The 17059-nt window shown below is 43.7% G+C and overlaps 3 protein-coding genes across 4 annotated transcripts; 2 read left to right on the forward strand and 1 right to left on the reverse strand.

Annotated features, from left to right (window-relative positions):
- The first annotated feature begins 573 nt into the window (after positions 1-573).
- On the forward strand, positions 574-2950 carry LOC9653693 (uncharacterized GPI-anchored protein At1g61900). Of its 2 annotated transcripts, XR_002993357.1 has the most exons (9): positions 574-810; positions 888-1085; positions 1325-1933; positions 1992-2237; positions 2305-2319; positions 2383-2517; positions 2569-2622; positions 2678-2817; positions 2871-2950. XR_002993357.1 is itself a non-coding variant. In XM_024683535.1 (8 exons), the coding sequence occupies exons 1-8, from the start codon at positions 777-779 to the stop codon at positions 2758-2760; spliced, it is 1374 nt and encodes a 457-aa protein (XP_024539303.1). In that variant the 5' UTR covers positions 574-776; the 3' UTR covers positions 2761-2950. The 2 variants fall into 2 exon arrangements, 1 of the variants encoding a protein (XP_024539303.1); XM_024683535.1 differs by having other exon boundaries at positions 2678-2950.
- On the reverse strand, positions 2833-3531 carry LOC9653479 (V-type proton ATPase subunit G1). Its single transcript, XM_002978494.2, has 4 exons — positions 3396-3531; positions 3211-3311; positions 3052-3150; positions 2833-2992 (listed from the first exon to the last, which is right to left on the reverse strand). The coding sequence occupies exons 1-4, from the start codon at positions 3475-3477 to the stop codon at positions 2948-2950; spliced, it is 327 nt and encodes a 108-aa protein (XP_002978540.1). The 5' UTR covers positions 3478-3531; the 3' UTR covers positions 2833-2947.
- Positions 3532-9252: 5721 nt separating this feature from the next.
- On the forward strand, positions 9253-12379 carry LOC9653695 (pentatricopeptide repeat-containing protein At4g21065). Its single transcript, XM_024683528.1, has 2 exons — positions 9253-10301; positions 10359-12379. Exons 1-2 carry the CDS (start codon positions 9296-9298, stop codon positions 12344-12346), a joined length of 2994 nt encoding a protein of 997 aa, XP_024539296.1. The 5' UTR covers positions 9253-9295; the 3' UTR covers positions 12347-12379.
- The last annotated feature ends 4680 nt before the right edge of the window (positions 12380-17059 follow it).

The following is a 17059-nucleotide window of genomic DNA, read 5'->3' on the forward strand; positions in this document are numbered from 1 at the left end:
CTGTCCAGAAAAACTCCAAGCGCTAGAATGTCTATTTTGCATTCTCGTGTTAAGTGGGCTTTTCGGAGGTTTGATTGCTTTGAGGCATACCATGGTAGGATATTCGGCTCTTATTTGCTTAAAACACGTTAAAGTTCCAAAATTTAAGCATTTTAATTCACTTTATTTCATTTTTATTACTCTTTACAAAAGTTTTCAATTTTTTCGCTAGCCCGAGCAAATAATTTTTACATGTTTTGTGACATCGAAACAGTAGTACACTGAGAGTCGGGAATCAAATGATCCAGGACAGTATTTCTGGATTTTTGGTAAAAAATAATGGAGAATTAGAAAAATAAATATATATTTTTCCAAGATTATACTTCGAGCTTGATTTTCGGAATTCCTGTTTGAGAATTGTGCGCGTACTGTCGAAAACATTCCAACCGTATGAAAGTGTACATATTTGGAGTTCTCACTTTTAACCCTTGTCCAAGAAATAATATAAAAAACGGAATGATGTGGCAAATCCTGGGCCGCGCGATTCAAATCCTCTGACGGCCGGATGGCGACGGGCAATTAAATGGGGGAAGGTGGAATCACTACTGGGTGGAGCGCAACACCAGCGAAAGAGAGCAAAGAGGGAATGAGAGAGGAAGATTCTCTCGCCTTGGTGCGTGACCTAGGTCTTAGCCCGGCTATGGCGCCGCGACGAGGAGGTGGACGACGGAGGCGCCAGGGCGCGGCGCCTTGAGAATGTGAGCATTCTTTCGGAGATTTCGATCCGGGAGCTCGCAATGGCGGCACGGATCCTTGCCATCGTCTTGCTCTGTAAGTCTTGCCGAATTTCGGGTGGTAATCCACCAGCATTGCGAGCGCTTGCTCATCTAGTGCTTGGCCGTGGCCAGGGCTTGTAGGTTTTGGAGATCTCAAGGCCGAGGAGGCGCTACCAGCATTCGATGGGAATCTGTCGATTCCCGCGGTTGTAGGCGCGCAGCCGCCCTTCTTCCTGCCTGTGTCGCCGAGCGCGCCTGGAGCGATCCCCATTGTCTCGCCATCGCCTATGATTCCAGTTCTGCCCAATCCATCCTCGCCAAAGCTATCAGGTAAGTGTTCCTCTCTTTTCCTTTCGCATAAGCATACAATGCTTGTTGTCTTCCATGCTAGAGTGTAAGTTGGATTTCTTTGAATTTGCCTCGTTCAGTGTGTCTGCATGGATATTATACTTCTTTGCTTGCGTCTCAGTCTCATTTAAATGCTGGCTTGAGTGTTCTCCAAGTTGGTGTTTGTCTCCTTTTTGTTGTTTTCGACTAATCGAACTAAATAATGTTTTCTTCTTGTCTAGGACACTGTAAGCTCAACTTCTCGGCTCTAACTCCAGCAATCGATCGAACAGCACAAGATTGTCTCGCTCCCTTGGCATTGTACGTGGGCGAGGTTATCTGCTGCCCACAGTTGCAGACACTCTTTCGTCTAGCTCAAGGGCATCACAGCAACACGTCCGGTCGGCTCACTTTCAATCGTACTGAAGCAAGCTACTGTTTCTCCGACATTAGCAGCCTGCTGGTGAGCAAAGGAGCCAACACCACCGTATCGGAGATATGTTCCTTGGAGCCGAAAAGCTTGACAGGAGGGCAGTGTCCGGTGTACGAGACAAAGGAGCTCTACAGGCTTGTCAACACTTCTAGGCTTCTCGGGGCCTGCAAAGGAGTGGACCCCCTGAAAGAATGCTGCAAGCCGGTTTGCCAGCCAGCGCTCGAAGAGGCCGCGTTACAGCTCGCCTCGAATGGCTCATTTGGATTCGTGAAACAGAGCGGACTTGTTCCAGCCTCGGCGGACGATCAAGTGTTGGAAGACTGCAAGGACGTTGTTCTTGCTTGGGTCGCTGGCCAGCTCAATCTAACCGAGTCTAACACGGCACTCCGGAATCTATTCAGCTGCAAGGTTAACAAAGGTGAGACTGATTCTTTCTATTCTGGATAGAAGTTTTCCTAAGCTTTTGTTCTTTTCAGCGTGTCCTTTGGTTTTTAGCGACGTATCTGCAGTAGTCGATGATTGCCATGGACTCTCGCCATCCAACGTTACCTGTTGCAGCTCGCTGCACAGATACATCTCCGAAATGCAGCAGCAGAAGCTGATCACGAACTTGCAAGCGCTAGAGTGTGTGAGTTTACTCGGCTCGATGCTGCAAAAGCGGGGTGTTACAAGCAATATTTACGATCTATGCGGCATCTATCTCAAAGATTTCAGCCTTCAAGGTACCGCAAGCTTCTCCTTTGTGTTTCGCTTGGCATCTAAAACAAAGGTTTTGTTCTTCTCTTGTAGGTGCTGGAGATCAAGGTTTGTGTGTTTGATGCTCACTAGCTTTGTGCTGCTGGTCTTAAAAGTGTTGTCATTTTGTAGGGTGCTTGCTAAATAGCTTGCCGTCTGATGTGATGATCACGAGTAGCTCCGGCATCACCTTCACTTGCGACTTGAATGACAACATCGCTGCTCCATGGATGCCAATGTCTACGAGTTCCCTGTGCTCTGGAGGAAGTAAGCCGCTTCCCTTTTACTACTCGAAGCTCATCCCTCTTGTTTCTACAGGGCCAAACATCTCCTTCCCGAAAATCCCACAATCCGCGGCCCCCCTCACGTCTGGTACGGCTCATCTGTTCTTCTTTTAGTTCTCGTTTCATTTCTCAAAACGTTTCAGGAACTAACTTCGCAAGAGCCAGCTCGATCACTGCGTTTGTAGCTCCGCTCCTGATCCTGGTGATACTATCAACTTCGATTTGACACAACTAGCGCGAAAGATCTTCCAGTCGATAGAATACATACTCAAGGCTTTCGAGTGTAAGGGAGTTCCTCTTTTTTCTTCCTCGGTCTAAGGTTTTATGATATTTCAGAGTATATAAAAAAAGAACTTAGCTCCTCTCGATTTCCAGACTTATTACGGTGAAAAATAAATCTCCCAAGTTTCTCCTCAGTTCTTCACTGTTGTCACGTACTTGATCAAGAGAGAAGTGATCTACACAAATAAACGAAACGCTCGATCAAAACTCCAATCGCAAAGATATGCAAAATCACCTCTTGAGACACTCTGGATGCCTCCGACGAGAGCATTTTGATCTTGTGCGTGGTGTCGGCTTCCAGCTTCTTGGCAGTGGATCCAGAGTCGCCGCTGCTCTGCTCGATCAAACCCACTGGAAAAATTAATTGGAGGAATCGAGACAAGGAAACTCTCACCTCTGCGAGTTTCTTCCGGTACTCGCTCTCTCGCTGAGCTCTGTAAGCCGCGACTTCTCTCTCGGCTTCCTCCTTGGCCTGGCGCAAGCGCGCCATCTTGGCTGCGATCCCACCAAAGAGAAGAAATCATTGAAATTGGATCGAGCAGCGATTGGATTCGGCCGCGAATCGCAAAGAGAACTTACCGCTCCTGGCATTGGCGACGATGCTCTGCGCCTCCTGTTCCGCCGCCAGCAGCTGCTGGATCCCTCCCTGCGACTTATCCATCTCCCCTTTGCGGAAGAACCCTAAAAAAGATACCGATCGAATATAATACAAGCTCGTATATTCTATGGAACCCTAGCCCATTGGAAATTCCTCCAGAATAAAATTCTTATATTTGGAGAGTATATATTCCATGAGACAGGAAAAAAATATCGGGCTTGGGCACATTGCAAAAGGCCAAAGACAATCGAGTCTGTGTTGATGATTGAAGTTTCAAGGTCTTATGCTGTTAAGAAGATCAAGTGGTGTTGTTGGAGAAACCTGTCTACATCCTCCTTTTTGCCAGTGAAATGGGTGATTATAATATATCATGCTGTACTATCTTGTACCATTTTATACTTTATTATATGAACTTTCTCTTGTGCTCATTAGCTGGATTTTAATGTTATTTGAGATTGTTTGAGACCATAAACCATAAATTGATTGTTTCAGCCTACACTGCTTTCTACTTCAAAAGTAAGAAATTGTCATGTGTGTACTAGTTGCTAAAGTTTCTGTTCAAAAAAGTGTTCTTCGCATCCATCTACTCAACATCCCAAGTCCTAAATAGTTAACAATAGAAACCATTTTAATACTGTTCATCAGAGTCAATACCATCTTTCTATGTGCATCTGCCATCCAAGATCAAAGATCAAAGATCAAAGAGTAACATACTCAACACTCCTATGACCACAAGCACTTGAGCCAAGGAGTGAATACCTCCCCTCGGGGAACACCATCTCTTCGCTGGATATCAGCCCACAGTACAACAGTGCTAAGATGCACAGCCCTCAAAGCCATTGGCCAGAACAGAGAAGAAACGCCACGGCCATTATCTGTGAGCAAGAAGACATGAACAGAGTAAGAGATCTTGGATGAGCAGCTTCCATCCTGGCCCTCACAGTTAACTTAATCAGACTGTCTGTATCCGTTGGATTGAAAAATGTTACAGCCAAGAATGTGCTTATTCTTGAGAATATGTGCACTCCACCATAACATCGCCCTTAACAGCTCAGGCACAGCCCCATTATTCAGTCACATATATCTGATTATATTATCTACCCCAATCACCCGCCACAAGCTCGTGATGGACTGTTCTTAGCTAGTTCGGGCACAGCCCCGTTAAGGACGGGCAACTGCAGTAACATACTCGTCCCGGCTTGGGCCCGGTAACGGTAGCAAAATATATCTCTAATCTGATGTTTGTAATCTAACACAAAAAGCGAGAATAGCGCCCAGATCATCGTCACACCTCGATGCTCAACCATACCATATTCAAGTTCCTAGCCTCTAAAATTTGCCTCAAGAAACTGAAAGAGGCGATTCACCACTCGTATACCATCTACTACTCTCCCGGATTCCATCAAGATACAGCTCCTTTGAAACACTTTCGATGTCTATAATAATGGTTCCCATTGATCCATTCCAAAACGCAGTAGACCACTGTCCTTGATTCCGGTAAAGCAAGTGCAGTTGCATAGGAATACAGTGTGCTAGAGCGGGATCCCTAACACCCGACTTTAGCGTAGCATCTTCAGTCAGCTGATGTTGATCAGTGCGGAGTACCGATACCGTCTTTCCATCAGGGAGCTGGAACTCAAATTCCCTGACCACATCATTGTTTTCACAGACGAAGGCAGTGCACATCTGCTGATCCTTGCTCAGAGCAGAGAGGAACATTGGCAGGTATACCCGTTCGAATGCACATAGACATTGTAAATCCCCTCTTTCATCTTGCCATGTACGTTTGCGGCGTCACGAAACCAACGTGGACATTTCGGATGTCCCAGCAGCGGCAAAAACAACGGCATAGATCTAGAGGCCATCCTTCCCCTGTGTTTCTTTCACATAGCCTCAAAGGCAGCAGTTAAGTCTGTCATACCCACGCTCTCATGTCGGTCCTCAAAGACGTTCCTGGTTCCCAACAGAAACAGATACTCGCCTATTTCTACAGTAGAACTGTCACTCAGTACCCGTCCAACACCTGCCTCTAAAACCGACGCTCCCTGCTTTGCTGAAAGATACCACCCGAAATAGCAGATTACAGCCTTCTCCAGCTCATTAATTCCGTTTTCCATTCTCCTATCCACCACCTCGTAGAGGCTTGTCGGAAAGTATGGCCTTCCCTCCCAAGTTGTTTGTACGGCTATCACATACTCGGCCGCTTCCCCAAGCTTCATCTTCTCCGCCAGCATAACCTAAAGAACATCACAGAATGGGCGGAATCGTCCCCAAAACTTCAGAAACGTTTCACTCTCAAGCAGGGCCAGATCTTCTTGGGACAGCGGGAGCACCCGCCCACCATCTGTTTCGGTCCATCCCAAGCAGAGAAGTTGGTGAATTCTCCCGGCCAACCAGTCATTTTTTCCCCTGGAGCATAAAGAAGTTTCTGCTTATAATGTCGTGCCAGTAACTACTACCATATTGCCTCCGCGCTTGAGAGCTTGAACCAGTGGATAAGCCGCTAGCGGAGCTCCATCGAGAACCACAATCCGGAATCGGACTAGGAAGAAAGATCATATACTGAATGTTTGTAGCATTTAAATTTGGCTGATTCAGAAAAACAGTTTTTTGTTTTCTTGTGCTGTGAACAAATACCATCTTTATCAGCCGACAAGCTCTTCCTAGCTCTCTGGAAAAAACTGCAAAACGCATCGTAGTTGGTCTTCAGATGCTTCGACATGCAGTTTGCAGCAAAAGGCACTGCCGACAGTTAGCCCCTTTGCCTTACAGTACTGATAAATAACCATCCGACAGGCGAGTAGAAGCATCACGTAAACCGCTACAACTTTCTCGTTGCTTCTTGTTTTGTTAGGATAGGTGATGAAGCTCCGAAATCTCGCTACCGCCTCGGACAGGTCATTGGATTCTACCATCAGTTGAGCAGACATGACAAAGTAGAGGCCATACTCCTCCTAAAACATGAAACACGACACTAGCATTGAGCGATGCAAATCAGTTACGGTCAATAAATCCAACACCGATCTCGTCTTTCCACAACCAGGACTTCCCGCCACAACTGTGACCGCCTGCATGTTTCTTTCAGCTTCAGAGATTTTCTTCTTCACGTCTGGGGCGTGCGTGAAATCCTGCCGTCCAAGATCGAAGAGTAACATAATCGGCACTCCCGCGTACACGGGCACTTGACAGTGTCCATTACCGGCAGTGAATACCTCCCCTCGAGGAACCCATCCAGGAACTCCATCTCTTCGCTGGACAGCTTAAATACATCAGCCCAACGGCGCCAACTTCTGATATCAATGAGGATTAGAAAGGGAAAACAAGATGCAAAGCCAGCAAAGCGATCTATACATTCAAAGAGACCACGGCCATTACCTGTGAGCAAGAAGACATGAACAGAGTCAGCCACTCTTGGCACCACCGAGAGATCTCGGGTGAGCTGCTTCCATCCAAGTCGCCCTTTCCCCTCCTTGAGAAAGTAACACTCCAGGTATTCCAAAAGGGCAGCTCCATTTGCTAGGCCCTAGGAAACAGCACACCACTTCATTGTCATCCGGATCAAGTGCTCCCTCCAGCATGCTCACTCCATACTCGAGAAGCAGCAGCTCATACTTAGTCTTAAATTAAACACCACTAGTACCTTTACACCCCTTTAAATTTCTTCGGGGTTTGGCCTTCGTTCATTCATTCTGACAGCACACAATCGCTGAGCTTTGTAAGCCGCTCGGGGCCTGCCATCTTGGTACCACAGAGAAATTGGATCGAGCAGCATCGCAATCAGCGCTTACGGGCCAAGGATGACGGAAAGTCCTTCTGAAGCTTTGCTCTCTCCCCTCTAAAACTTCCATCTTTCTCGAGCTTTCCTAGCATGAGCTTGCACAAACTCCAGCTGGGGTTGACCACATTGCAAAAGGCCACAAAATAATCGAGTATCTCTTCATGGGAGTCTCCAAACTTTGCTAGCATGCGTTCCAAGGTCTTGGGGAATGCCCGGCCGCGAGGATCCCTCACCACTACCAAGTCAAATAGCTTTCGGCTGATCAGAGAATCGTAATCTTTTGATTGGACAGCCTCCTCCAGCATGTCGTCTAGAACGTCCGGGCCAAGTGACTCCATGAGAACCCCCAGAGCATCGCGGCCAGAATTGCTCCTCAAACAATCCAGAACTAATTGGCCCTTGAAAGGATTCAAGGATTTGATGCTCACACCCCTGAGTTTGGCCTCCTTGACGACCATGACAGCATCCTCAAAACTCTTGGTTTTGTTGTACAGCATCGCGTAAACCTTTGCAGGCTCATCGAACATTATATCGGGAAGAAGATCAAGCGCTGTTCTTGGAGAAACCTTATTAATGCTCCTCTCGAAAGCCCTGTGGTGTTTGTGTACGTTTAGTTTGACACCCTTTGCTCGTGCCGCAATAATAACTCGGTGAGCAAACTCTAGATCCCCCTTTTCTGAAGCCACGGACAAAGCAAACCTGTAGTTCTTTGAAGTAGCAGTTAAATGCGGGTGCTCTTCAACCATGGCATAAAACAGGTCTTTGATGCTCCATTCCGGAAGTCTGGATAGCTCAAAAAGCTTAAACCCGCGCTTGTAACCCAATTTCTTCATCAACTCCAGCTTCTGGACAATCTTACTGCGAGATACTTTCGATTTGAGGGAGCTTTCTAGCACACTCGCGAATGCCGCTTGGTCACAACCTTCGTTGAGAAGCTCCAGAGCTGTAGCCACGAGGCCTTGCTTCAGGAACTCTTTTGCTTCATTTGGAGTTGCGCTTTCCAGCGGCACTTCAACTTGAGATGCAGAGAGCAAAAGTTCTACGGTCTGATGAAACATTCGCCACTTTTTACTTCGTACCAAAAGCTCGAGGATCACACCACCTTTAAAATCCCGCAGTATGTTGATTTTTTTCACCATGCTCTTGTCCTCTAGGCAATCCAGCTCTTTCAGGAAACTAAGCACACATTCATCCTGTGCAACGTCGTAGTCACAATGAGAGAGCTGTTTTGCTACTGTTTTCAGTGGATTCAACGTTGTAACACCCACACCCTTGGCCTCTCTTGCAATCGAAAGGGCGTCGTCCAGATCCCAACTGTAATCAAGCAATATCTGGTAAGCATCTTTGGACGCCCCACACAAATCCAACACTTTCTGCTTCCAGAAGTTGTCATTCTTGTGGTTGCAAATGCAGTGCCTCAAGTATTCCAGATCCACCATCAATTGGACACCCTGGGCTTTTGCTTCCATAACAACGGAATGGTAGAAATCCAAATCGTAATCAGTGGACCTATGCTTGACGAGTTCTACCACCTTTTCATACCCTTTGAATTTCACAAGCTTTTGCGGATGTTTCTTCATCATTCCCAGGAAAACCTTTCTGACTGCATTGGTTTGCGAGAACGCATCTCCAAACAGCTCAACTCTGCACCAGTAATCAGCATCCCTCACCTCTGAAAGAAACCTGAGCTCGAGATTGGGATTCCGTAGCAGCTCCGAGTATAGAGGCTCGTCGCACTTGTCCATGATTTTGAAAGCCATGGCCAGGCAATCTTCCTCCACAAGCCTGGACACAAGCTTATCATGGCATCTGCCTTCGGTAAGCTTGTGAAACGCCATGGTGTGCAAAGGATTCGCCCTATGTAGTATCGCAGTGATGATCTCGTCGGAGAAACAATCCTTACACTCTGAGTAGAGGCGGCCAAGTGCACTGCAAAGCTGCCGATCCAGATCCACGTTCTCTATCATCACCAACAACACGCTCTCCATGGATGCTTTAGGGCTTTTAGGGGGGACCAATTTTATTTGGAGGTTTAGGGTTTTTTGGCGTTTACTAAAGAATATTCGACACCCGCGTTTACAGGCTATTAGGGTTTATGATGGAATGAGGAAGATTTCCTGCGCGCTGCGCTCGATCTCTCTTCCTGCTGGATCCAGAGCCAGGTATCTCTCATCGCAATCGATTCTATTCCCCGCGGCCGGAGCGGATCACGATTACTCGCGGCTCCTGCAAGAATGCCGGGGTGTGGAAGATCTTGCGAGAGGTAGGGGGATTCATGCCCGCCTAGCGCAGGAGACAGGGCTGCTGGAGGAGTCGTTTTGCGTGGGGAACAATCTCGTCAGCATGTACAGCCGGTGTGGAAGCCTGGGCGACGCAGTTGCCGCGTTTGGGAAAATCCGGGCGAGGAATGTGGTGTCCTGGAACGTGATGATCTCGGCCTACAGCAGCTACAAGAGCTTCCAAGAGGCGCTGGCGCTCTTCCACGCAATGCTGCTCGAAGGAGTGGCTCCAAACGCGATCACGCTGGTGGCGGTGTTGAATTCCTGCGGGAGTTTTCGCGAGCTCCGGGATGGGATTCTCGTGCATGCTCTCAGCTTGGAGCGGGGATTCTTCCAGAACACTTTGGTGGCCACCGCGCTTCTCAACATGTATGGGAAGTGTGGAACACTCTTGGATGCGCAGTCGGTCTTTGAAGAGATGGCCGAGAAGAACGTCGTGACTTGGAACGCGATGCTGGGGGTTTACTCTTTGCGAGGCTGCTGCTGGAAGCTCGCGGTGGAGCTCTTCACCAGGATGCTGCTCGAGGGTGTCAAGGCGAATGTCATCACTTTCCTCAACGTGCTCAACTCCGTGGTGGATCCCGACGCTCTTCGCAAAGGCAAGTTCATTCATTCTTGTGTCCGTGAGAGCGAGCATTCTCTGGATGTTTTCGTGAACACCGCACTGGTTAACACGTACACCAAGTGTGGCAGCTTGACTGACGCAAGGAAAGTTTTTGATGGAATGCCTTGCAGGAGTGTCGGTACTTGGAACTCGATGATTTCGGCGTATTCCATTAGCGAGCGCAGTGGAGAGGCTTTCTTCATTTTCCAGAGAATGCAGCACGAAGGTGAGCGTTGTGATCGGGTGACGTTCCTCTCAATTCTCGATGCTTGTGTGAATCCAGAGAACCTCCAGCACGGGAAGCACGTCCGGGAAAGCATCAGCGAGACTAGTTTCGAGCTCGATCTATTCGTTGGGACGGCTCTCATCACCATGTATGCGAGGTGCCGGAGTCCGGAGAATGCAGCTCAAGTTTTCGGTCGAATGAAGCAGAAAAATCTCATCACCTGGAGTGCGATAATCACAGCTTTCGCTGACCATGGTCACTGCGGAGAGGCCCTACGCTACTTCAGGATGATGCAGCAGGAAGGGATTCTTCCCAACAGGGTGACTTTCATCAGTCTTCTCAACGGATTCACAACTCCCTCCGGTCTCGAGGAACTCAGCCGGATCCATCTCCTTATCACGGAGCATGGACTCGACGACACCACCACCATGAGCAACGCTCTTGTCAACGTTTATGGACGTTGTGAGAGTCCGGACGACGCAAGGACAGTGTTCGATCAACTCGAGCTTCCGAATCTCATCTCGTGGAACTCGATGATTGGAATCTACGTGCAGTGCGAGAGACACGACGACGCTTTGCAGCTCTTTCGGACCATGCAGCAGCAAGGGATCCAACCAGACAGAGTAAATTTCATGACCATCTTGGGAGCCTGTACGATTGGCTCTCACGGAAGAACTCGCAAGTTAGTGCACCAATGCGTCGAAGAGAGTGGACTGGGAGGCTCGCCCCTGGTGCAAACATCCCTGGTGAACATGTATGCCAAAGCTGGGGAGCTCGATGTAGCAGAGGTGATCCTGCAAGAGATGGACGAGCAGCAGATAACCGCATGGAACGTCCTCATCAATGGGTACACACTACACGGGCGAAGCAGGGAAGCTCTGGAAACTTACCAAAGGCTCCAGCTCGAAGCCATCCCAGTGGACAAGGTTACCTTCATCAGCGTCCTCAACGCATGCACAAGCTCAACGTCTCTGGCCGAAGGCAAGATGATCCATTCCAACGCTGTGGAGTGCGGCCTCGACTCCGACGTGATCGTGAAGAACGCACTGACCAACATGTACTCAAAGTGCGGCAGCATGGAGAACGCTCGCAGGATCTTCGACAGTATGCCCATCCGCAGCGCGGTGTCCTGGAACGGCATGCTCCAAGCCTACGCTCAACACGGAGAGTCCGAGGAGGTGCTCAAGCTTATCAGAAAAATGGAACAGGAGGGCGTGAAGCTCAACGGAATCACTTTCGTCAGTGTTCTCTCGTCGTGCAGCCACGCCGGTTTGATCGCAGAAGGCTGCCAATACTTCCACTCTCTGGGCCACGACAGGGGGATCGAAGTAAAGACCGAGCACTACGGCTGCCTCGTAGATCTTCTGGGAAGAGCAGGGAAGCTCCAGGAGGCCGAGAAGTATATCAGCAAAATGCCATCGGAACCAGAGATCGTTACCTGGGCCAGCCTTCTCGGAGCGTGCAGAGTTCACAAAGATCTCGACCGGGGAAAGCTCGCCGCGAGGAAGCTCCTCGAGCTGGATCCAGGCAACTCCTCGGCCAGCGTGGTTCTCTCCAACATCTACTCGGAGCGCGGAGACTGGAAGAACGCTGCGAAGCTGAGAAGAGCCATGGCCAGCAGGCGAGTGAAGAAGGTCCCGGGCATCAGCTCGATCCAGGTGAAGAACAAAGTTCACGAGTTTCGAGTCCGGGACACGAGCCATCCTCGAGCAGCGGAGATTTACGACAAAGTGGAGGAGCTGTGCTTTGCGATGAGGGAGGCAGGCTACGTCCCAGACACAAAGATGGTGCTGCACGACGTGGACGAGGAGCAAAAGGAGAGCTTGCTGGCTTACCACAGCGAGAAGCTGGCAATCGCGTTTGGGTTGATAAGCACTCCGGAGAAGAGCTCGCTACACATCTTCAAGAACTTGAGAGTGTGCGAGGACTGCCACACGGCGACCAAGTTTATCTCCAAGATCACCGGGCGAGAGATCGTCGTCCGCGACAACCACAGGTTCCACCACTTCAGGGATGGCTCCTGTTCGTGCAAAGATTACTGGTAAAACGAAATGAATAATCATGCATTCTTTTTCTTTTATCCTTATAGCTTACTTCACTTTTCTCCGGCAGTCACATCACTGAATATTCCAGTTCATTCTAAATAATGATACTCCTTTAGAAAGTATTTTCTTAAGTATTAAGACATTCAATAGTATAAAAATAAAAGTACTTTAATTTTCTCCTTTTCTTTTTCATAGTTGACAGTGAAATTAAGTATTTAAAATATATTATTATATAGATAATAACAAGAAAATTGGTACTAAATTTATAATTTCATAAAGAATATATATCAAATATTATGTGAAATGTTAAGATGCATTTCAAAGTAAATAGCTTAGATTCTTATCCATAAAACTACAACCCCATACTTATAAAGGGATTACCTTAAATATATACCTTAGCTATATATAAAGCCTAGCATATAACGGTTGTTTAGTGTTTATAAAAAGCTAGGAACTTCTGAATCTTTTAGAGATGGATGATTAAGTAAGTAACAATTGTTTTTGGGTTTTTTGGCACTCAATTGGGGGCATAAAAGCATAATATAATGGATGCTAATGGAGACTCTCTTGTCTTTCTAGTTTTCAATCATGCCTTTCACCAATGCCAATACTTATGACCAAGTGCTAACTTATACAATCTCAAAATTGTATTTGTCAAGTGCAACAATTAACCTTAAGATCAATTTTTTTTTTCTGTTTTGCAATAAGAACAAGTCCATAGATGACAAAAATCATGAACACAAGGAGAAAGCAAGGAAATTGTTGTTTCCTTCTTTAAATCATGAAGCATTCACTTCCAATATGCACCCATTGTAGTGGTTGTACTGTGAGAGAGCAGAGGGTATCGTCCCAGCAAACTACACTGGGCATCATCTCAACATAAATAATAATATAACACCGCTTCAATGTACATACAATATAATAAAGAGAATCATGGTACTTATTTCAAAATAAACTTCTCAGTCACAATACTCCAATTCTTTAGGCAACATGGGACAAAAAAACAAGGAGTGCACTCAAGCTTGATCAAATTGTTTGCACTTACAAATCTAGCAAACACTCAGTTAAAGCACTATACTTCTTAGTTGCATTGCTTTCATGATCCAGCCTAATTAGAGCAATCTAGGTTTTATCTTCTTGAGTGTCTTTTTTATTCCATTCTATTAACTCTGACCCAGATGTGATGACACTGATAAGAAGGGGTCATGTACTTTTCTTCCCATTTATTTGGTCATTGGATTACTAGGTAATATGCTGTGTGGCACTTTACAAGAGGAGAGGGGAAGCACATGTATATTGGATGGCAAGAGGAGAGAGGAAAAAGGTGGCTATGGAGCTCTCACTTAGGAAGACAACTTTAGTCTGTAGTAGTGAGAAGAAACCATAACTAAATTTTCAAAATGCCTGCAAACACTCTGATGTAGCCTCACTGCCATGAACATCTACACCCCTGTTGAGGAGGAGTTGCCAAAGAAGCTCACTTTTGCTTCTATGTCTCACTATGATTTCCTTTCAAGTAACTTATAATGAGATCATGTGTTGCATACAAAAGAAGGGATTATCACCACATCATAATAAATACCCATGAGACGCTCATGAGGAAGGTTGCCTCTTATGCTTTGGATTCTTTTGTATAATCTGAGAATTTTTGAATAAACGTAAACACATCCACCATTCTCTTTAGCTTTAGTACTCATCATTGTCTTTCTTATCACCTAATTGTATTATAACTTTGCAGCTAAAGCTAGAAAAAATCTTAAATTAAGAACTTTTCTTCAACTTCAAGACCTGACCTGATTGCTCCTAGAAGAAATGCATAGAATGTTGATATAATTATCCATCTTTTATCACTTTTTTTCTTGCCTTTCTACCAATTATGCTTTCAATTGCTCAAAGACTATATACTAACCTAAATTGTTGGGCTAATTGCAAGAAGAAAGGAAAATTTGCATCCATTGAACAATTCCTTTGACAAGTTAAAGGTAGCCCAAAGTAATTTACCACTAAGAGGCTAAAATGTACAAAAAACTTATATAATGAATTACAAAATTTTCTTGTTCTTGTTTTGTGGAGATATAAATGTTTTAAGTAACTATATTTGTAAAAATAAATGACAAAAGTGCTTGTAAGTACATATTCTCCTACACCATTATAGATTTTTTAGTTTAACTAGTTCTAAATATTCCTATAAAAATTCCTAGAAATAAAATATTTTTAAAAATTAAGAGTTATTGGATTCAGAAAAAATTAATGTCCTTGAAATGTAAACCTTCATTCAAATTGCACTAAAATAATATACTATAAATAATGTTATGAGCTAACATTTATACTTAGAATAGGCTAAAACCTCTTAAATTAGTAATTAAATTTTTTAGAGCTATTATTTTATATAATTTCTAAATTTAAATTTTTATTCATAACTAATAATGTTTTTTAAACATAATAATAATAATTTATTATAATAAATTTTTATATAAATCTCTTTAATAAAATATTTTTCAAATATAAATTAATATAAATATTTTTATTTAAGTTTTAGCTTATTAAGTAATTTGTTGAGTTTTATCATATTTTTCTAAAATTTTAATACACATTTTTTATATTTATTTTATAGAAAACTTAAGTGCCTCACTATAAGTTTTTTTTATTTAGTTATAACTATTAATCACTATTTACATCAATTAAAATATAGTTTCTAACAAAACTCCTTTTCCAATAAATTAACAAATTTTATTTTAAAATGTTTATTTAAATATTTAATTTTTCTTGAGCATAATAAAATTTATTCAATATTAACCAAAGGATAAAAGTTTTATAAGAATATAATAGTTATTTATTTAATTAAAATATAAAACTAAAAATTAATAAATTTAACATTATCATAAAATAATTTACTTCCATAAAATGCATTATCTATTCTTGCACCACAAAAACATTTATTAAATTTGTAAACAAAAACTTTAGAGTAGTGGTTTTGAACTATGAATGGTACATATAAAAAGTATTTTATTAACTGAATAATTTACTTGTCTACTTGAAAGTCCATTTTTATATATTATTTTTAATAATTATTATTTTAAATTGTACTATAAATTATATAATTAATTTAAGATTTATCTCTTTCAGTCTCTAACTTATCTCATTTTATTAAGTTTATAAAATATCACTAATATAAAAACTTTCTAAACTAAATTTTTATATTTTTTTTGTGAAAGTTCAATCTAACACAATTAACAAAAAAAAAATTAACGTAAAAGTCTTATCAGGAAAACTCAGTTTATAACAAAAAGAAATTTACATTACATTAAGTGTGATATAGTTGTTATAAAAAAAAACTATGTTTTCTTTCCAGACTTAAGATTTGATTACTTAGTTTCTTTAAATAGCTTCACTTTATTTGATTTGAACAAGTTTGGCTCAAAACTTTGTTACTATAAACCAAGTGTACTATCACTACTTAATTATATAAAAAAAACTATATATATTTTTTCTTGTTGCTACTTTGTTGTATGCTTTGGAAAATTTCTAATTATATGTCTTGCTAGAGGAGGTTAAACTTCTTCACAATACTGATATCCCTTCCTTTTTGCCACGATGGTGAAAGACTGTGAACTTACCATCAAACTTCTACACCATGGCTTGAGAAGCAAAAACGCTTGTAGCTACTTTCCTCTTTATCACTTGATCTTCATCAAGCTAAGAGATGCACTCAACCAAGTAGAAACCACTGACCAACAAACACCAAAATTTTGTGTTGAGTATGTCATGAACATGCCAGACCCCGCCCCAGGAAAAGTTCCCATCTTGGAAACAAAAATAAAGAAAAAACTTTCTCACCTCATAAAGATGGCCTGAGAACAGGCCAAAGCTGATCCATCTGTAGAGAAGTAGTGTTCCAGTCTATGGCACAGGAATAAGGTGAAAGGCTGCGCCACAAAGGCAGCACATTAGATTCACGCTAGAGGAAATATTACCTGGTAATTTGCACAAAATTGCAAAAACTGCCCCAAGGGCAGGAAAGCAATAAGGATGCAAGAACATATGAGTGTCCTTGGGGGATTTATAGAAACTCGAGAATCATTTACCTAAACCACCACCTTTTATAGTCAATTGTGTGGTATTTGTCAAAGCTATGGCAGCAATTTTGGATATCCCTTGCAATCACAATGTTTTGAAAAGGAGATGACATGCATTAGCATTTCCATCATAAATATTGCCACAATACTAATGAAATGACAATGATTTCAACTTAGAACTGTTGATGTTATTTGTAAACCAAGTTGCCGCCTACGCAAAAGCTGCATTGAACAGGTATTATAAGTTTTCTCAATGCGCCTCACAGAAGTCCGGCCCATCTACTTTCAAGAATCCCTCTCCGAGATCAATGCCCTGGTTGAGTGCAAGGGACCTCAGCATGAGGGAAGTCACAGCCTGAAGACCATCCTGAAGACTCTTGTAAAAATTTCATCAAAAGAGGAGTGGATTACCTGGAGAGGGTGAGAGACCACGGCAGATATAGCCACAGTTTGCGCAGTGGTTGTTATTCTGATACCCAAATGCTGCATTCAAAACACTTAAAAAGCATTTTATGTTCTACTATCCATGTTTTGAATCCACTACCATTGAACCAAATAAAAAGCGCAAATATGTATAAAAAGTGAAAAAATATAGAAACCGGAAGCAAACCCATTCGTTAGACAGTATGACAAATTG

Source organism: Selaginella moellendorffii, unplaced genomic scaffold, assembly GCF_000143415.4.
Source record: "Selaginella moellendorffii unplaced genomic scaffold, v1.0 SELMOscaffold_37, whole genome shotgun sequence".
NCBI classification, from domain to species: domain Eukaryota; kingdom Viridiplantae; phylum Streptophyta; class Lycopodiopsida; order Selaginellales; family Selaginellaceae; genus Selaginella; species Selaginella moellendorffii.